This window comes from Rhipicephalus sanguineus, chromosome 8, assembly GCF_013339695.2.
Source record: "Rhipicephalus sanguineus isolate Rsan-2018 chromosome 8, BIME_Rsan_1.4, whole genome shotgun sequence".
NCBI lineage: Eukaryota > Metazoa > Arthropoda > Arachnida > Ixodida > Ixodidae > Rhipicephalus > Rhipicephalus sanguineus.
In genome coordinates this window covers 48,340,703-48,360,001 of record NC_051183.1, presented here as the reverse complement: position 1 = coordinate 48,360,001, position 19,299 = coordinate 48,340,703, and the positions used below count along the sequence as shown (strand labels likewise).

The following is a 19,299-nucleotide window of genomic DNA, read 5'->3' as shown; positions in this document are numbered from 1 at the left end:
TTCGCCCACTCATCATAATTCACTCCGTGGATATGCTGTGATTTTTTTTTTCGACGCGTTGACGGGTGCTCCTATGCTCGAGGCAGCAGTAACACGTGCCTGCCACGTCGATGCAAGCCATGTCCTCGGAATCAGACGTTCTATATGAAACAAGACTGAAACTTAGGCTGCGGGTCCGTCATGAAGTCTCATTAAAGGTGGACGAAGACCCCAAGAGTCGAAGCGGACGGCCTGGGCGAAGGAGCTTGGCCTCTATCTGTCGTGTGCAGAGCGCTTCTTAAGTCACTTTCGGCGCAGTACTCTGGTGTCATGCAGAAAAGCGTCGTAAGATTAGGAAGGGGCTACTAGCGGTCACGGGGCACAATTAACACATCTGGCCTGGTTCATTAATTACACACGCGCGCATGCACCGTACATTTACGAGTACACGTATGATCGTTCACGTCTAAAAACTCTACGGGCAATCATTCAGAGCTGTTCATGACGTCGCTGCGGCCCTGGGAAACACTGAATCAAAACGTATGCTTTCTTTTGTCGCATACTAATTTTCCATGTTTGCTGGTGATACGAATTTCGGATGATACGAATATTTTTGGTAACCCCGCGAGATTCGTATCACCGAGGTTTCACTGTAATTTTGGCATCTATTTTAAGCCCGGGATGCTGCTAATTTCGCGAGTAAGTAGGAGAAAGGCCAGCCACAGTCTATAGGTCGACCTTCACACATATTGCTAACGCACTAAAAGGACGAAAAGTGGAGGAGACGGTAAGCAGACAGTCACAAAACTGCATAGAGAAAAAAAGGGAAAGTAAAGCACACGACGCAGGCCCAGACGGACGCTCGTCGCCACAGACGAAAAGTAAAGCATACAGTAGTGAACAAAGGTTAGTAGGGCAACGCCAGACGAAGCTGCATACGCGGGAGACAAGAAACCTAGACACAGACGGACTGTCCAGACGGGTGCCGGGTCAGTCTGTCCATTGTTCCGTCAACGGTCAAAGCCTTCAACACACGCCGTCACGCGTTTCTTCTCGCGTTCAGTGAGAGGCGCGACTGCCGGACACGTGGAATACCGCGGTGTTGGAAAGCGTTCGCGACGTAGTTTAAACGAGGAAGCGGCGCGAACAGTCCCTTGGACAGCGTCAACTGTGAAAGTGATCTATAACGACGGTCTCGCAGAAGACGTACGTTGCGTCGACTAGCGGGGGACGTCTGCAACTCTGTTAGGCCTACCTTATATCTCGGCCTACTCTCTGCCCCCCCCCCCAACCCCTTTTCAATGACATCATTTCTGGTCTATGCTTAACCTACTTCCGGTCTACATTTTACTTCCGATGAGAATACTGGAATCAATGCACGTGGTCAGACTTAATTGCACTTCCGATGTCTTCATGGACATTTACCTCTTGATATCTACCGCGGCCCATATGGTACATCATGCCCATTTTGTGACGCCCCAATCCGCGATGTGACTGCCACACACTTGTTGTGAACTTGCACAGCCCTATAATTAAGCCGTCTTCGCCACCTCCTTGCAGCAGGCCTCAGGCCTAGCCGACCACCCGACCTCGACCGCCGTTCAGTGTTAGACTTTATACACGAAGCGAATTTGCACGCGTATTTTTGATACCATGAATTACGATGCCTAAGGGTAGGCTTACGTATAATTAAAAAAAAAATCTCTGCTATACGTAAACACCACCTCGAAATGGCTTCACCGCGATCACGCACATGTAGCATTTACCTCTTTGATAGGCCTAATGCTGACGGATGAAGAAATTTCGTAGGCAACTCAATAATTCGGCTGATATTGAGTAAAGACAAAATTGCAACTGTCACATAGGTTAGTTAATGCTAGTCAACACTAGTAATAATTTACTGTTAAGGCAGTACTACATAAAGTTGCGAATAATTTAGCCACATATAGAGAATGTTAGGAGGCACCCTGCACTGAGCACGAGTCAGCATTAGAAATCATTTAAATGCACGAAGGCAACATTGGGCATCAGTCAGCCAACACCAGTCACCTTTAGCCATCCCTTATCCAACACAAGCTGGTATTAGCTATAATTTATTCAGCACCTGCCTACGTTAGACACAGCTGATATTGTGCGAGTCAGTAGTAATGGCTTGAGGAGAGCAAATACGATTATATTGAAATGCGCTTGGTTGGGGGAAGACACAAACAAGCGTTCTGTGAGTTACTTTTCGTTTTCCGTGTCTTAGTGCGCTTATCGCTTTTCAACACGAAATACACTTTTCTGCAGCTCATTGCGCGAGTGGACACAATAGGGGGCCGGTGCAGTATGCATCAAAACACGATAGGCCAACCAACCGTTTACAAACCGCGGGGCGTGTATGCAAAGGCAAGCTCTCGCCTTAAAAAGATCAACCAAAAAATATCCAGCCAGCGCCACTCCGTGAAAGCCGTCGAAACAGCGAAGACGACGGCTCCCTTTCGCCAGGCTATTGCCTTTCTATGGCCGACGTCGGGCGGCCCCTTTCTCGAGAGTACGAATAGTCTTGGCCATTCTGAAAAAGCGAATGACTCCCGAAGAACTGACACTCTCCTTTATACTCCACCGAGCCCCCCACTGACCTACTTCTCACAAACAGCTGGGTTCTGCAGCGCTTTCCACCGAGCCTCAGCCTCGTCCTACTTGGCGCAACCATCACTGATTTGCCCTTTCCGCCGAGCCTCACTTTCGCCCCTCTTGGCGCACCTTCCATCGTTTCCTCCTTTCCACTAAGCTTCGCTTCTGCCCCTCTCGGCAAGGCACTGCTTTCCCCCTTTCCGCCAGGCCTCCCTCGGTACTTCACAGCCCTCCCTCCTTCCCGCCGAGCATCACTCTCGCCACACCACAAGACCACGTGACCAGCGTTACACTGCCGGCGAAGGTTCGATTAAGAACAGCTTAGCTGCTAAAAACCTCACCTGTATGTCTTGGACCGTGACCGAGTCTTCGGTGAAGTATGCGAGCACGTCCACCGGCAGGGCGCGGGTCTGTCGCAGTTTGGTGGCCAGAAGCAGGCACACGCAGCCAAGAAGTTGAAGCTGAGGTTTTTGGACCACGGCCACGGACAGGTAGCGGTCGAAGAGGTTCATAGCCGTCGGGAACACAGAGTCCTCGCATCCCTGATCCTCGCACACCTGCGCAATTTTTGTAACAGGCAACGATACCTATGAACAACCCTGATGTCATCCATCATCGGTACAAGTTGATGGCTCATGTACTGACAATCAAGGACGCTCAGTGAGTACTCTTTGCGATTTTTTAATTGACACAGGTTTAATGAGCTGTTTAAAATTGATATTACTGCTGCTCTTCATAGTATTGTGCTCTTAATGAATGAAGATCTCATATTCACGTTATATGTAGGTGCTTAAGAAAACTGTACGGACTCCATCCGGGGTAATGTTTGTGACCACAATGCACGTATTGGACGCTGCTTAGTTTTTAAACGCCAGAGATCGTACTCTATGTATGTACCTAGCCCTTCTGCATAATTCTGTTACTCTTTTTAGTTGTCTTTTTGCGTGTTTCTGCAATACTAATGTCATGTTAATGGGATAGCCAGCTCTAACGTAGCCTACCTTCCCATGCAATTTATAAGTAAAATAAAACCCTCTTCTCCATTCCAGCCGAACGTGCGCGAAAACCGGATACCTTAAATCACCCGCTGGCGTAGCTTGGAGGCCAAGTGGTCGCACTGCTAAGCGCGAGGACGACGCGGGTTCGGTTGCCGGCTACATTTTGATGGCGGCCGAAATGCCAAAAAAAAGTTCCAGTTTCGCCGCAAGGGCGAAGCAATGAATGCGATAGCAAGAAACTAATGCTATACGAAGTGAGGCTCGCCAATGGATACTCTCAGTTTGAACAGCGCTCCTGTTGCAAAGGCGGCCGAAGCAGCGAAGGAAACTAGCGTGCTTCAAGTGTCGAGCTGTGACAGTTGATAGTTCGCGCTCATCGTCTGTTTGTTCGTTTACCGGCGTCCCTACAGCTCGAGTGACTTTCGTACGCTCCGTAACATGAGCGCAGACATCACGGTGAAAGGTTGAAACATCCCTCTTCCCCTCACCACCAGAAAACCGCGCGAGCAGACAGCGGAAGGGCAAGGTTCTCCCTGCGCAATAAGAAGAAGCGAGCGAGCTCGCCAACGACTTTTAAATGCGCCCGTCGTTCTCCTAGCGCCATCTCGCTGGTAATGAAGAAACGCTTGTAAGCGCCGGCCGTCTCTGAATCCGTCCAGCGGTAAAGGGTGTGTATATAACGCTCGCCGTTAGCTACGTGGAGGATCTGCGTTTCGTGGCGTAGCGGTTAGCGCCACTCGCTGCGGAGCAAGAGGTCCCTGGTTCAATTTCGCGCTTCGGAAGCATTTTTCTGAATTATTTTTCTTTGGGGCTTATATATATATATATATATATATATATATATATATATATATATATATATATACATATACGGTGCATGACGGCGACGGCGACGGCAAAATTCAGCCGAGACTGTCCATATAATTGCTATCGCAATAAAAGGAACATACCCAGGTGTCCAAATTAATAAGGAGCCACTTATCAAGGCGCTACTCATAATGTAGTTCTGGCACGTGAAGCGCCGTAAATAATTAAATCAATGTCAGCGCCTCGCGCCAGCTGTATTCAGTACGAGCCAATTTATTGCTGCCTCCTCTAACTGCAGCGTACGACAGTCATACAATATATATATATATATATATATATATATATATATATATATATATATATATATATATATATATATATATATATATATATATCGGGCTAGAAAACTAGTAGGAGGGAGCGAACGTGTAAGCGCCACCGGTGGGTTCGGTCCCCGGCGGCGATCCCCTCCCCCTTCTTTTTTCATCCTCCTGAGTTTATTGTCCTTCGTATCTTTGTATCTTTAAGTGACAAGGTCATTTAATGGTCAAAGTGATCATGACGTTACGACACGCCTTTTGTTACCGCGAAAGGCCAACTCCGGCGATTTTTCGAGGTCGATGGATCTCAATGAAATTCGCTGGGTATGTTCCTTTGCACGTTTCCTTCATTTATGCCAAATTACAGGCTTGAGACATGCGCAGATTGTTTGCAAATGAATTTTAAAGATTGTCTGCAAACGCCCTCCTGGCTTCCCACAATTATTGGCAACATTGCGTCTGTGACGTCAGTATTGGGAAGGCGGCGGAAGTGACGCAGCCGAGGGCACCGCTAACTTCGGCCGCTAGAGCGAGCGTCTGCTGTGCTGGCCGAGACACTCAGTATCAGACGCGGCGCTGTCAGTCGCAGACATTACAGCTGATGCGCGGCGTGCTCACCTCTCCACTGTGCGCCTGCTCGTCCCGGCTGTCAGAGTTTTCATACTCCGCGCCGGCATGACCAGCATGCCTTGCACGACTTCCGGTTCGTTCGTAACAACGTCTACGTCATACGTAGACAGTACACCTGGTTGGGTTTCGGTTTCGGTGTTGGGCTTTTTTGCTTATTTAAAATTATTCTCCAATTTGCCGAGTATTTCTGCTATAGGGCCCGTAACAGGAGCGTCTCAGGAACATAAAAGCACCTCTACTTTGACATGGCCAAAAAATCGCCGCAGTTGGCCTTTAGCGACCTGATCGCCGCATACGTTCTTAAAATCGTTTCAATTCGAGACACCACGGAGCGACAGCCGGCGGTAGATAGCCAGCCGTTAAAGGAACGAGACTGTTGCTTTAGTCTGATGAAATAAGTTGTCAGCAATGAATCTGACTTCTAAAGAGCCGGAAAATGTTCATCGATTAAACCTAATTAGATATGACGAGCTTCAATGGTATCCTATGGAAACTCGCCGGTCACAAGTGTAGACCTGGCCGGTTTATTATAACTGCACGTTATTTCATATGCGGTAGTCTAGTAATCTGGGTATCGTTTCCTGTACTTTTTTGTTCTTCTTCAAGCCTCAAACTTCTTTATGTTGAACTAGTTACTTATACACACTAGTTGCTACTCCTATTCTATCGTTGATATCTCCTCTGCTTTTCGTCGCCAAAGTTCGAAACGTCTCTTTTTTTTTATTGAAACAGAAAATAAATGAAAGAGTTGTTGTCACCATTGCTTGGTGACCGCTCCACCGCTGACTGGTTAGTATTCCCATCTGTCGGTTCAATTCCCAGATACGGCTACCACGTTTCGATGCGGGCAAAATGCGAAACAAAAAAGACACCTATGCACTTAAAGGTGCATGTTAAAGAACCCGAGGTGTCCGAAATTATTCCGGAGACCCCGGATTATGTATGTATGTGTGTATGTATGTATGTATGTATGTATGTATGTATGTATGTATGTATGTGTGCATGTATGTATGTATGTATGTATGTATGTATGTATGTATGTATGTATGTATGTATGTATGTATGTATGTATGTATGTATGTATGTATGTATGTATGTATGTATAAAAAGTACATCGCGGTGAAGGGGCCGCTGAAGAGGGTCTTCGGTATCAGCAACAAGGCAGGAAATGTTTATTTAATTAGACGTTGCTTTTCGACCAGAGTCCGGTCTCCATCAGGAACGAATGAAGATTGGACTCCGGCCGAAACGTCGAATAAAGCTTTGCTCTCTTGTTGTAACCGAGGGTTTTCAACTCATTTATATATACATATATATATATATATATATATATATATATATATATATATATATATATATATATATATATATATATATATATATATATATATTGGAGGCATAGACCAGCTGAATATCCTCGACGTGTGGCTACACAAGCCATATGGTCGGGAATGCAAAAAAGCAAGTGATTATCATAAAACTTAAGGTTCAATCTCGCTCAGAGGAATGTCGATGTTTTCGTTTCAAAACAAAAACACGTTTAGCTAAAGGTGCGCACTGAAATGACGACACATAAGCTGCGTCACAGTTCGAACAGAATCGAGTGCCAGAAATGCTGTTCAATAAAGGCGTTGACGTCTGGGCTAAATATGGAGAAACTGACGAAGTAAGAATGGATTCAAAGGTTTCGAAAGTGCAGCCGATAATCGCTGTTTCGTGAATATTTTTAAAGCCACTTTGTTTTCGTTCCTATACGGCCAGCTGTATTCGTGGAAAACGGTATAGGACACCAGAGTGACTAATCACTTCAATCCTTCTCAGAAACAAATCACTTATAGGAACCAATCGCCTATAAAACACACGACATCGATATCACGCCAGAAGAATGCGTCAACGGGCGACCGGAAGCGCCTTAATTATGATCCTGTCAGTGGCGTCAGAGAAATTTAATGATAATTTTAGGAAACCTTTTCCCCCTGATTGTTCATTTTTTTCTTTCTGTTCCTGCGCATTCACAATCAATTTCGTTAACAGCGGAGCTAAGTCGAGCCTGAGCCGTCGGCATGTCTTGCTGGTGTCTCAAAGGACACGTGACCAAAGGAGGGAGTGAATAGAGAAAGAAAAAATTACACCATTTCCCGCTAAAGGGGACCATGAGGCGATGCGAAGCCGGAGCACTTGCACGATCGCGTTCCGTTGGCGTTCTTTCGGCATGCTACCGACCTCGCGTCGTGGAACGCGAAGAGGAACGCTACGCGCGTGTTGTCTTCCCTCTAGCCTGGCCGTTAATTCTCACAGGGCGAGCGGGGATCGCGGTCGGCAGGCGTGAGAGAGGGGGGCAGCGAAGGAGAGGAGAGAGAGGGGGAGGGGACGCGCATGCGCTGGTGCTCATCGCGGCGTTGCGCAGGAGAGAATTTCGGCATGTCTAGCCCGCGTTTCAGAGGAAGAATGGAAAGGGGAAGTGGAGAGGGGGAGGGGAGCGTAGAAGTGGAGAGGGGAAGTGGAGAGGGTATGCGCATGCGCAGTAAGGGTGGTCACGCCGCACACCACCACCACCACCGGATTCAACTCCGCTATAAGATACTTCGCATCTAATTCACCGACGATTACGATGCTGCCTAATGGAAAATATTAGCGCAGCTTCGTGTTGGGGCAAGGCGAACTGTCTTTGAAGTTTTGGCTTTCCGCAAGGTATCGACTACGCCATAAATCATAAATTTTTTGAAGTAGGACAGCACCCACTACGCCATTATTAGTATTTCTGCGGATAAACGGGTTACCCGCTACAATGTGTAGGGTATTTGTGCACTTTGTTGATGCTGCATGCGGCTGATGACGATGAAGAATTATGGTTGAGCACTTTGCAGTGGGTGGGAAGCATTAAACAGCACACTCGTTGCGCAATTAGCTTTGTGTGATGACTGCAATTAGAACTGTGTGTGAATGCACTTAGCATTGTGTGATGGTCACGTGACCTGCGTGGCTACTGCTGCTACAACTGCTACTATTACTACTACTACTACTACTATACTACTACTGCTACAACTAACATTGCTACTAATACTGCTACTACTACTACCACTACTAATACTGTTACCACTGCTACAATTATTACTGCTACTACTACTACCACTACTAATAATGCTGCTACTACTACTACTACTACTAACAATGCTACTACTGCTACTACTACTACGACAACGACAGCGGCACAGGGTAGACAAAGACACTTTCGCTGTAATGAATAAAACGAAATTATAATGGTGCCTAATGATGATGACGCACGTAATGATGACGGTGTTCGAGATGAGGAGAATTAAAATGGACACCGACCACGAATGTTCACATAAAAGCAAGGCATCAAGGTAATGCTCGTAATGAGACTACGCTTTTTTCGACTACACTCGTGCGCTCAAGGCCTTGCTATTCGACGGTTTTCACGGCGCGTAACTGGCCGATGGTGGTGGTGAAAAACTTTCGAAAACCAAGAGGTAAAAAAAAGTTTTTTTTTTTTTTTTAAATAAAAAGCAGCGTTGTGGGCGGCCTTCAGGCTGCAGGTTGTGGCGTCCAGTCAATGCGGCGCCATAGGGAACGAACACGGCGACAACGCTGCGCGGTCAGCTCTTCAAGGCGGCCAAGGCACCAATTAGCATAAGCTCAAGGCATATGCAAATAATATATCGGGGAACGACCGACACATTGAACTGGGCAGAACAAGCTAGAATTCGTAGAGCGAACCTTGTACCTGAATGTGTTTTATTAAAGGAGTGAACTGTCGTAGCCCCGCTGATGGGCATGCAAATAAATAGCTCGCTTTCACTCGCACATGAAAGATAGGAAGCGCGTCGCGATGTTATCAATTTCAACTTTTCACGGAACATGACGGCGACGGCGAAAATGCGCCAGGAGTGTCCATATAATGGCTGTTGCAATAAAAAGCAGACCATAAAAACAAAAACGAACAGGAAGACTAAAAATAGAGCGCCAACAAGTGACGTGCGGACTGACGTCAGACAGTTTCACGTCACACGATGCTGACAAACAACGCGATCGAAACCATCGTCAACATTTACCATACGTAAGCGCGTTCCCGTCAACGTATCGAAAAACAAGACGCACCATTTCGTTCGATGAGAGTCGCCGTACAGAGTACGTGAACAGTTAAAGTACTCGAGGCGTTACGATTCAACTTTTGAACTTTTGTAACTAAGCGTCATTACCCGGGACGGTTATTATCGACCAAACTAAGAATCATTACGACCCTAGTGGTAATGAAACTCGTATTAATTAACATGCTCATCAAGTCCACAAAGCGACGGCGGTGCCCGCCGGATGTACTATTGAAATCAAATTTACGTAAACTGAATGACGACTGCGTTCCCGACGTCAAGGAATTCTCAGTATGGCCGACGTCAAAAGAAAAGGACTGACAAACAATGGAATTTCCCGATCTAGCTTTCGAGAGTTTTAAACCGTAGTGAAATACACGAGGCATTAGTGTTAATGAGAGATAATAAAACAAAAAAAATTGTACCATTAACTTGCATGGAAAAAGTCTATGTGAGATCAATGGCATTAAAGCGCGCGACCTATGACGCAGTAACAAGGAAATCGTTTTGACTAAAGCAAGCACTGAAAGTAAGGTAAAAAGACTCCGTCAGCGAAAACGCCGCAAATGAAAAAAAAAAGGCCAGTACATCTTCAAAAAATATCAGAAGTTATGGCGTCAGATCGACCGACATCAAGAAAGTTTCGTAGTCAGCTGCTTTAAAGCCTCCTACCGCACAACCTTACACTACGGTAACGTCGCGCAAGACTAACCGAACTATACGTTCACTAAGGCGAACGGAATTAACTAACAATGGCGATAAGGACTAACACCTAAAAAAAAATCACGCCGTTAACGACAAGCCCCTCCCCCGCTCCTAAAACAAAGTTCGCGGTAAGGCTTTCTTAACGATCACGAAACACCGTAGCCTTGCTAAATGATTAAAAGAACGTACAGTCAAAGGCAGGCCAGCCAAAAGCGTTCTTGCACAACTTCAACTGCGAACAACCGACAAGGAATCCGTTACCAATATTCAAAATTTTTGAAACTACTTGCCGGTCAAAAAAAGGTCTTCAAAAGTGGCCGCTGCCGCGTCAGGCATAGCTTCGTAGTCTACGTTAACTAAGTACGAACATCACGTTGATGATCAAATAAACTTTTAATTTGCCGATGCAGTGTTCCCGAGCTCGTAAATTATACAGAAATGAAATATAGACATTAGGTACGAGGCAATCTCAAATACGTGAAGGCGAGCTCCGAATACAGAAACGTCATTCTAACCAGTTGGCACTCGCGTCGAATCATGATACTTCAATTTGCGGCGATACCGGCTCTGATCGTCTCGTGAAGAAGCAATTACGTTAACACAGTAACCGCAATATTCGAGTAACTTTAAGCAACTCTTACCTCTGACATCCACAGGGCCACCGTTTTCCTCATGAAACTTTGAACTTCAGTCTGAACCCGGGCACAGTAGTCGCAGGTGACCGTATACCGCTCCTGCAGTGCGATCAGTCTTTCCATGACGCCGGCATCGCCAACTATGGCCGAATCGTAGGAAGCCCGCGCTATTTGCCCGAAATCCGGCGTCTCCATGCATATCAGCGCTAAGCAATCGGCATCCAACGTAGCCGCTGGCGACTGACTAGCGGGCAGCGCGTTAAGCGTAGTCGGCGCCAGCTTGATAGTTGTGGCAGTTAATCCGATTAAAGGCTTGGAAATTGGAGACGGGATTAACCGAACGAGCGGCTGCCGATCACGCCGTCACGTAGACACGTCGTAATGCCGTCGAGAGACAGCTGAGGTTTTCGAATCCAAGTGACGCTAACGACACACGCGTAATGCGCGCCGCTTTGCGGAGTCGGTGAGAGTGAGGTGCGGAGAGTAGAGTGAGTCGCGACGACTGCTGCTTCGCCGCAAACTTTTTTTGTTTTTTTTCGAGCGAGGACGTGGGGAGAGGCGGTGTGGTGGCGCTGCCGTTGTATTCGCGTCCTTTTCTTTTTGAGTTTTTTGGGAAAGAGTGGTTCCGTTGCTTGCTGTGGTGAGAAGGAGATTGGTGATTGGAGCAGCGGACGGGTGGTGAAATGGACGACAAAGCGGGGATGGAAGAATGCCTTTCAAGCATGGCGCACGCGTTTGCGTTGCGTGAAATAATTCGTGCGTGATGCGAAAAACAAAAAAACCAGGGGTCGGGCGCGCGCGCGCGGCGGGATAATTTGAATTTGCGTCTCGCGCTGATGCGAGCGGACGTGCGAGATTTGACGGCGCGGGGTTACAGCGTCTGTCGGAGGGGGTCCTGGGCAACATTGGCATTAAAAGAAGCGCAATTTTGAGCACCTCTGCTGAGTAACACAGTGTTTTAAGAGCATTAAGATACAGACATGTTGATGAGCGTAAGCGTGAAAGAGCCGAAGCCATTTCAATGCGAAACATTTCTTAGCGAACCTCAGGCACTTTGGGCGTTTCTGTCTGTCTATCTATCTAGCCGCCTACGTCTGGGTGCTCTCCTGGTCATCTCCTTAACTTGTAATATAACAAAATTGGCACAGCAGGAGATCAGTGTATGACAACCACGATTCACTGGTCATGACGTGAATAACGCAAAATACCTGTCACGTACGTCATGAAACCCTTTCTCTCAGTCACTTGTGGCACATACCCGCATACCAGAGTTCATGTTATGCGGGTATGTGCCACAGGTGAGACAAAGTCTCAACCAACGCAGTAACTGTGAACACACACATTGACACGCAAGGAAAGTGATAACAATAATAATTGTTGGGGTTTTGTGTCCCAAAACCACGGTATGATTATAAGAGACGCCGTAGCGAAGGGCTCCGGAAATTTGGGCCATCTGGTATTCTTTACGTGCACTGACATCGCACAGTACACGGGCATCTAGCATTTTGCCTGCATCGAAATGCGACCGCCGCGGCCGGGATCGAACCAACGACCTTCGGGTCAGCAGCCGAGCGCCGTAACCGCTACACCACAGCGGCGGACGCAAGGAAAGCGAGGAAACTGAAGACATACCACCCCTGGAAGACACTCAACTATCATGCATTCGTTCACGTGGTCCGCAACGTGGACCACGTTGAATACGCAAAAACCGGGGTCAATGCTTCCTATAATAAATCTGCCGAGAAAACCAGGCGTCTCATCATTACCGGTGACTTCAACATTGATTTATCAAGACCCAACAAAGCCTGATCTTTACACTGCGTGAAGGACGGTTTGAATGCGAACAGGGCATCAAATGAACTCGCTGCCACGTCCAGGACAGGAGGCATCATAGATCATTGCATCGTGAGAGGCATCCAGGATTTCCACCAGCTGTACTGCACCTCGCACTTCTCTACACTTAAACCCCTCGTAGCCGCGATCACGAACGGATCCGATTAACAAGTCCGGTCCAGCTGCTGGTGCTCACTGATCACGGTGATGATGACCTTGTTCAAGAACTGTCGAGAACCCCTTCTACACGTACACACGGGTTCGTGAAACATGCCTGCGTTCCCCGTCAAAACGGACAAGTATAACAACTGTAACGCAACTGTAACAACTGCAACTGTGACTGTAACGCACGTGCAGTGCACTGCCTGCGCGTGCCACTCGGCTGTGTGTATATCCAGGGGAACTTTCTTGAATAAAGCTTCGTTGCAAGTAACGCCTGTCCTGTGCATATGTGTTTCTTCTTTGTGCTCTTCGGATTCGCGCTATCCAGTATTGAAGAATATAAGCACTACATAGCAGCTTACCGAGTCCGGCGTTGGTGACAACCATGCTGCTGTTGGCATCGTTCCGCAACATTAAACAACTGGTTATATAATTCATATGCGAATCTTCAACATATGAGTGTGTGTGTATACCACTTCCACATTTCTCGAGCGTCGTTCCGTAAAGTTTCGCTAAATGGGAAAAATTACGCCACGGTCACCATTCCGCGCATGCTTCGCATAACACCGATTCCCACGGTACGTGGGATCTGCCGAATTTTTTCATAAGATTCAGCAAAAACTTGGAGGACGCTTGAGCTTCGCCTTCAAGAGTAGAAAGCGATAGCATAATCGAGCCCCGTGCGCATCGCCTTCTCAAATGCTATAGCCTAGCTTCGGTTCTCGGTGCGTGCCTCAACCATGCCACAAGGAAACGAACGTCTGTGCGCATAACAATGGCCGCAGTCAGCCGCAGTGCCCACTACGCCACAATTCTTCCGTTTGTGAATCGGAAAAGTACCCAATATGCGTAAGGCAACAGGCGAACCTACGCTGCCGACGATGATTAAACATGCAGCGCTTTGTTATTGGTGGGCGTTTAAACCACCCGCTGGTTGTGCAATTCACATGTTTAGACGCCTGGCGGGATTTTACTCTTTTGCCACGCAACATTACACGCGCTAAGGAGAGTCCTCGCACTGTATACATGACATTTGAATGAATGAATGAATGAATGAATGAATGAATGAATGAATGAACTTCATTTAAGATTAATGCGGCGGTTCGGCCGAGGCGGGGGGAAGAAGGGATTAAAAATTCTGTCCCGTCCCACCTTCCGTCAATGCTGATGGCGGTATCCTCAAGTCACGGCTGGAAGTCCTTGGACCGGGCCGGCACTTTCAGCTTGCCCCCCCCCCCCCTCCCACACAAGCGCTGTAAGCCCTAACGTAAGGTGTAAAGACAGGCCTCATTTATTCTAGACGCTTAGTATAATGTTGGAATTGACATTGTATCAATAAACTTCAAATTTTGATCCCAACAATGGTTGACTCCTAAGCATTGGCTCCTAAGTCGCTCCACGCCGCACAATTATCCCCTTCGTAACAGCGAGGAAGCTACGACTCGGTCATGTAAGACCCGCATCCAGCAATGCTTTCTCGAAGGTAGTGCGGGTATTAGATGGGTAAACGCGGTAGCTGCGAGTTTCGAAAATGTCACACTGCAGCGAGGACGCACGCGGTGCCGTCATTGGTGAGGGAAACTGCGACGCGTTTATCCTTCTCACAATATTACAAGCTTCCGCATACCGGTAAACACGCGTGCACCTGTATACATTTACTGCGGAAGCGCTTATCAATCACAAAACGATGAAGCACAACAAGGTAAACATCAAATACATTCGCGCCGCGTCTGTGCGTCAATGGAGACATTCTAGCGAAAACAATTAGGATTCTAGAAAGTAGCCTACGAGAAATCACGCGAATGATTAAAAGGACGGCAAGTCGACATTACAGCAAAATATTAATGGTTTGAATTTAACGCCCCAAAACCACGATATGATTATGAGGGCCGCCGTAGTGGAGGTAACTGAATTGGTTAAAGTGGAAACAGCGCTGTAGTGGAGGGCTCTGGAAAATTTGACCGCTTGGTGTTCTTTAACGTGCACTGACATCGCACAGTACACGGCCATCGAACATTTCGCCTCCATCGATCGAACCCGCGACCAGTGTTGCGGAGTTGCCACTACGGAATCGGAATGACTCCGGAATCATTCCACATTTTCGCGATCCCGGAATGGAATGGGGATGGAATGGGGACAACGCTTGGAGGAATGGAATGGGATTGGAATTAAGCGCCTTTTGCACGGAATGGTATGGGAATGGAATTGGGTCTTTTTCGAAAATAGAGCACGTTTTCGTCTATGCGCTGTTTTTGAAACACATTAGTAAGTCAGAGCCTCAAGTTTAACAATAAAGCAGTATGGTCAAAATGGCTTGACTGATTACAAGCACCGCACATTTATAAGCAACGCACCTACCACAATTCTGTCCTTATGTAGACTGTGTTGCTCCGATGTTTGTGTCTACTCTTCACATAACTGCGGTTCTGTGCCGTTGGTATCCGTCGTGTGGAACTACGGCGGCGGTATAACCCCCCCCTCCCCCTCACTTACGCCTTGTGATTTTTTTCCCCTTGAGGACCCAATAAAGTTACGAGTATTTCACTCACTCACTCGGCGGCGCCTCAAGTGCCTGCTGACTCCCCACCCTTCAATTCGTTGTTTGTGGTTCTGTCGCCGTTGGTGACTCGGACGCATATTCGAAAAAGCGCTCACCTCATAATCACCCCCCCCCCCCTTTTGGAATACTGTGCCGCTGTCTAGTCGCTCCAGACGCACGGTAGAACTGCTTAGTTTTCTTGAACACTACTTTTGTCAGCATAAAAATACGCTATGTCGCCATTTTAGCATTCACACATTTAAACTTAAACAATGTGAATATCACCATTCGTTCAAACTCGCTGACCATGCAAATGCTACAGGTAGCGGGAGAACTGTCCCTATGGGAATTAGTAGGGTGGTTGTACTGCAGGAGATATGTCACCAAGCTACTATCACTTCACCTTGGTAACAACGTTTTTTGTGTACTTTTTCCATTTCTTAATGCATCTGATGACATCACCTCTATGTTCATTCTTAACTCGATAAAACTATCAAGGCGCCTTTCCTACATTGAGGAATTACAGGAATGGAATTGAGCTGCCCGACCATTCCCGGAGTGGGAATGGGCTAAGTCTTTTCATTCCGAGGAATTGAAAGGAATGGAAGTGTGGTAAGTTATAATTCCCCGGAAAGGAATTGGAATGGAATGAAGGCGCCCACTCCGCAACACTGCCCGCGACCTTCGGATCGAACCCGCTACCTTCGGGTCAGCAGCCGAGCCCTGTACTGCTAGACCACCGCGGTGGAGGACATTACAGGATGAAGGAGAACAGTATGATAAGGCCGGTACGGGCCTTTGTTATGAGGCGCTTTGCATATTAAAGCGAAAGACTCAGATGCCTCATCAGACGAGAAAGTCGACCACCGCAGGTGTGAACACTAGTGATGAGAAAAAAAAATCATCACGTGATGACGTCATCATATGACATCATCATCGTGACGTCAGAACTCGCAATAATTGTGGCGTCATCTTGACGTCGTTATGGCGTGATCACACGACATCGTCGCTTGGTCAAAGGTGGGCCGATCACGGAGGCAGTGCAAAAGCGGGTGAAGTGCAGAGAGCTTGCAATGCCTCCGATCCTGGAGGCAGTGCAAAGCCACGTTAGGTGGAGAAACCTTTTAGGATAGGGGCGGGGTAGGATCAACACATCAACTGAGAAGAAAAAATAAGATGACTTTCGCGTTCGAGTCGTCTTAGGCGAATGCACAATGGATCCTGTGAGTTTTCGCCGTGCGCGCTCACTTCTTTCTTTCCATGTTACCGCTACTTGTGTTACTGAAGACCGACACAGAATGTGTGGGAACTTGTAGAGATGTGCACGGGCTCCTGGTAGCCCGAAAGCCCGAGCCCGACCCTGCCCGCGGGCCGGGCTCGGGCGGGCCGGCGTATTTTCACCTCGAGCCCGGGCCGGGCTCGGGCCCGGCGCTCAAGCCCGAAATATAGAGAATGAGCGCGAATTGTTTTCCAGCACGCATACAGCGCCTTTTCCGTGACCGCCCTTTACCGTTTTTTCTTTCCATTCGCTACTTTAAACAAAAGGGGAGCAGGTAAAGCACTGCCTCTGTGGCACTCCGACAAACAGAGAAGTAACACCACCTGAGCCAGTGACGACGCCACGCGACTGTTCGCGTTAGATTTAAGGCCAAATCCCATATGAGTGAAAATGCACGCGACTGCGACGTGCGACCCGACGTAGATCGCCTTTGTGCAAGCTGACGCTTGCATGGGCATACCCCATACATGTGACTGCTTTGGCGAGCGAACTCCATTGTTGCTGGCATGAGGCCGTCTACTTGTATAGCAAGAGTGCCGCGCTGTCGCAGGTATGCAATGCAAATAAAATATTTGTTGCATGTTGGCACGTAAAACGTTTACCGTTGTCTCGCAGTATTTTTTATATGCATGGGCATAATTATTACGTTATTTGTTGGTGTACAGCTGATGTGCTTAGTACGTCGCTGATATACATCCGGTTCGGCTGTTTTGTGATTTCCGGGTGATGAGCGACGGTTTCCAAATGTGAAAAAACCGAGCGATCGCGCGACTTCGACCACGCGATACGTACATCGCGCGAACGGCCCGTTTCGTCGCTTGTGGCGGTCGCGTGCATTTTGGCGCATATGGGGTTTGGCCTTGACTCGTAACTACTCTACGCGAACTCTGGCAGCACGCAAGAAGAGTGAATGTGACTCGCCGGCTGTCTCGCGTTCCGTTTTTCCTCCGCCAGCCAAGCCCGGTAAAAAGGGCAATAAGAAGATTCCCTTCAATGTGTGAAAAAATCGCTCGATATTTGCAATGCCCGTAGACTGTCGCGCCGCCAAGCGGAATTCAGGAGTGTCCTCTCGAGGAGGGTTAGTCGACGAAAAAATGGCAGCACTACGCAGTCGCTCCCTTGTTCGGCTGGGCTAGCCTCAGTGTTAACGCGTTGGCAAGAAAGGAGCACTACGACTTTGCATGTTTCCTGCATCAGTGAACAAACCGAGTCCTCTGTGACACGAGAAATATGATTCTGACTTCGCGAGACGCAAAGCTTTCGTGAAAATACGTGGCAACTCGCGCGTTCAATGATAACCCACAGCGTGCACATATCATATTCGCGAGGTTTTCTGTAGCCACGTAGGTTAGTTAAATGTTATCGGCTTACATTTTCAGTTGAAACTCACCCTGTTTTACTTCCATACAGCATTCGTCAGTGTTCTTGTAGTGCATGAATCCCATCACATTGTACGCGGGTGGTCGGGCGGGCTCGCGATGTGCTCTTCTATACCTCAGCAATCACACGTTAGCGATACATTAAAATAGGGCCTCTTTCCTTTGTCAGCAAAGCGGTGTTATCAATCGTGCGAGCGACGCTTCAGTCATTCGAGGACGCGTCCGCTGCACCCCTTTCGTGGAGCGAACGCTCTCAACGCCGTCGCGTTCACCAGTGTGTTGGTTTCGTAGCCAGCGCTTCGCCGCTTGTTTTTGTACGTTTGTTGATAGGTGGCAGCACACTGCAAGCAATTTGCTTGGTGACTGGTTTGAGATCAAAATGTTCTCCGCGCCCAGACGTCTGTAATTGTAAATATGGTGACGTGGAGTTGTCAAAGTCGTTTGGCGGAGGATATTCTTCAGATTGCTTTCAGGAGTGATGTTGAAAGAAACCATCTTGACGACAATGATTTTTCACAGGACGTAGAAGGCTGTGCAAGCACCGAGAGTGACCGCAACGATGAACGATCAGCTACTAACTCACGAGGAGCGAGTTGCACTTCACGTCCCTTTTAATGTTCTTTCACGCTCGTAAGTCACTTTGATTGTATTTAATGTATAATATCCCCGAGCGAGATCAAAATAAAAGCATAGTTCTTCTTGAGCATTGCATGTAGCGCAGTTATTGTGGATATTATGGAACGCCGCATGCCGCCAACACGCTCGAGCTCGACCAGCGAAGCGAAATAGTTAGAGCGATGAAACGTGCAGTCAAGGCCACAATCTACGCCTCTCGGCTAACTTCTCCTATACTTCACCGTGATTTTCCAAACGGCATTGTTGTTCGACGAATTTTTCGCAATTCGACGTTGCGAAAAACGTACGTGTGCATTCTTTTCGATATTCATGTTTCGATCGTGCTGATCGAACCTGCAACACTAGAATGGGATCTTGAACGCTTCCGTTGCGTTGAAGAAGTAAATCCGCCTTCCTGATTACGCACATAATGACGACGGCATAATATATGTTTGCCTATACCATCACGACGTTAAACACGCGGTCCCGTGCAGCAGCGAGTGCGCTACTCGCTAGCGGCCTTACTACTGCGGCAAATCCGTCCGGCAGGCTCGGTACGTAGTACCTCGGAGAGCCGTTCAGTTCATCCGCCAGTTCTAGTTCATGCAGTTTTCTGTAGCACGCACAGGATTTCGCAAAGCATTGTTGACGCACGGTAACGGCGCTGAAATATAGCCTTTCACACCGCAGCAA

General features: G+C 47.8%; 1 protein-coding gene across 1 annotated transcript in view; it reads right to left on the bottom strand.

Annotated features, from left to right (window-relative positions):
- LOC119401841 (G1/S-specific cyclin-D2-like) overlaps window positions 1-11,249 on the bottom strand; it is a 58,204-nt gene extending 46,955 nt beyond the window's left edge. Inside the window, exons 1-2 of the mRNA XM_037668835.2 lie at window positions 10,806-11,249; window positions 2,937-3,152 (exon numbers count right to left, since the gene is read on the bottom strand). Of these exons, the coding sequence (XP_037524763.1) occupies window positions 2,937-3,152; window positions 10,806-10,994 (405 nt within the window). The 5' untranslated portion in view covers window positions 10,995-11,249. The remainder of the gene's footprint in view (window positions 1-2,936; window positions 3,153-10,805) is intronic.
- Window positions 11,250-19,299: the final 8,050 nt, after the last annotated feature.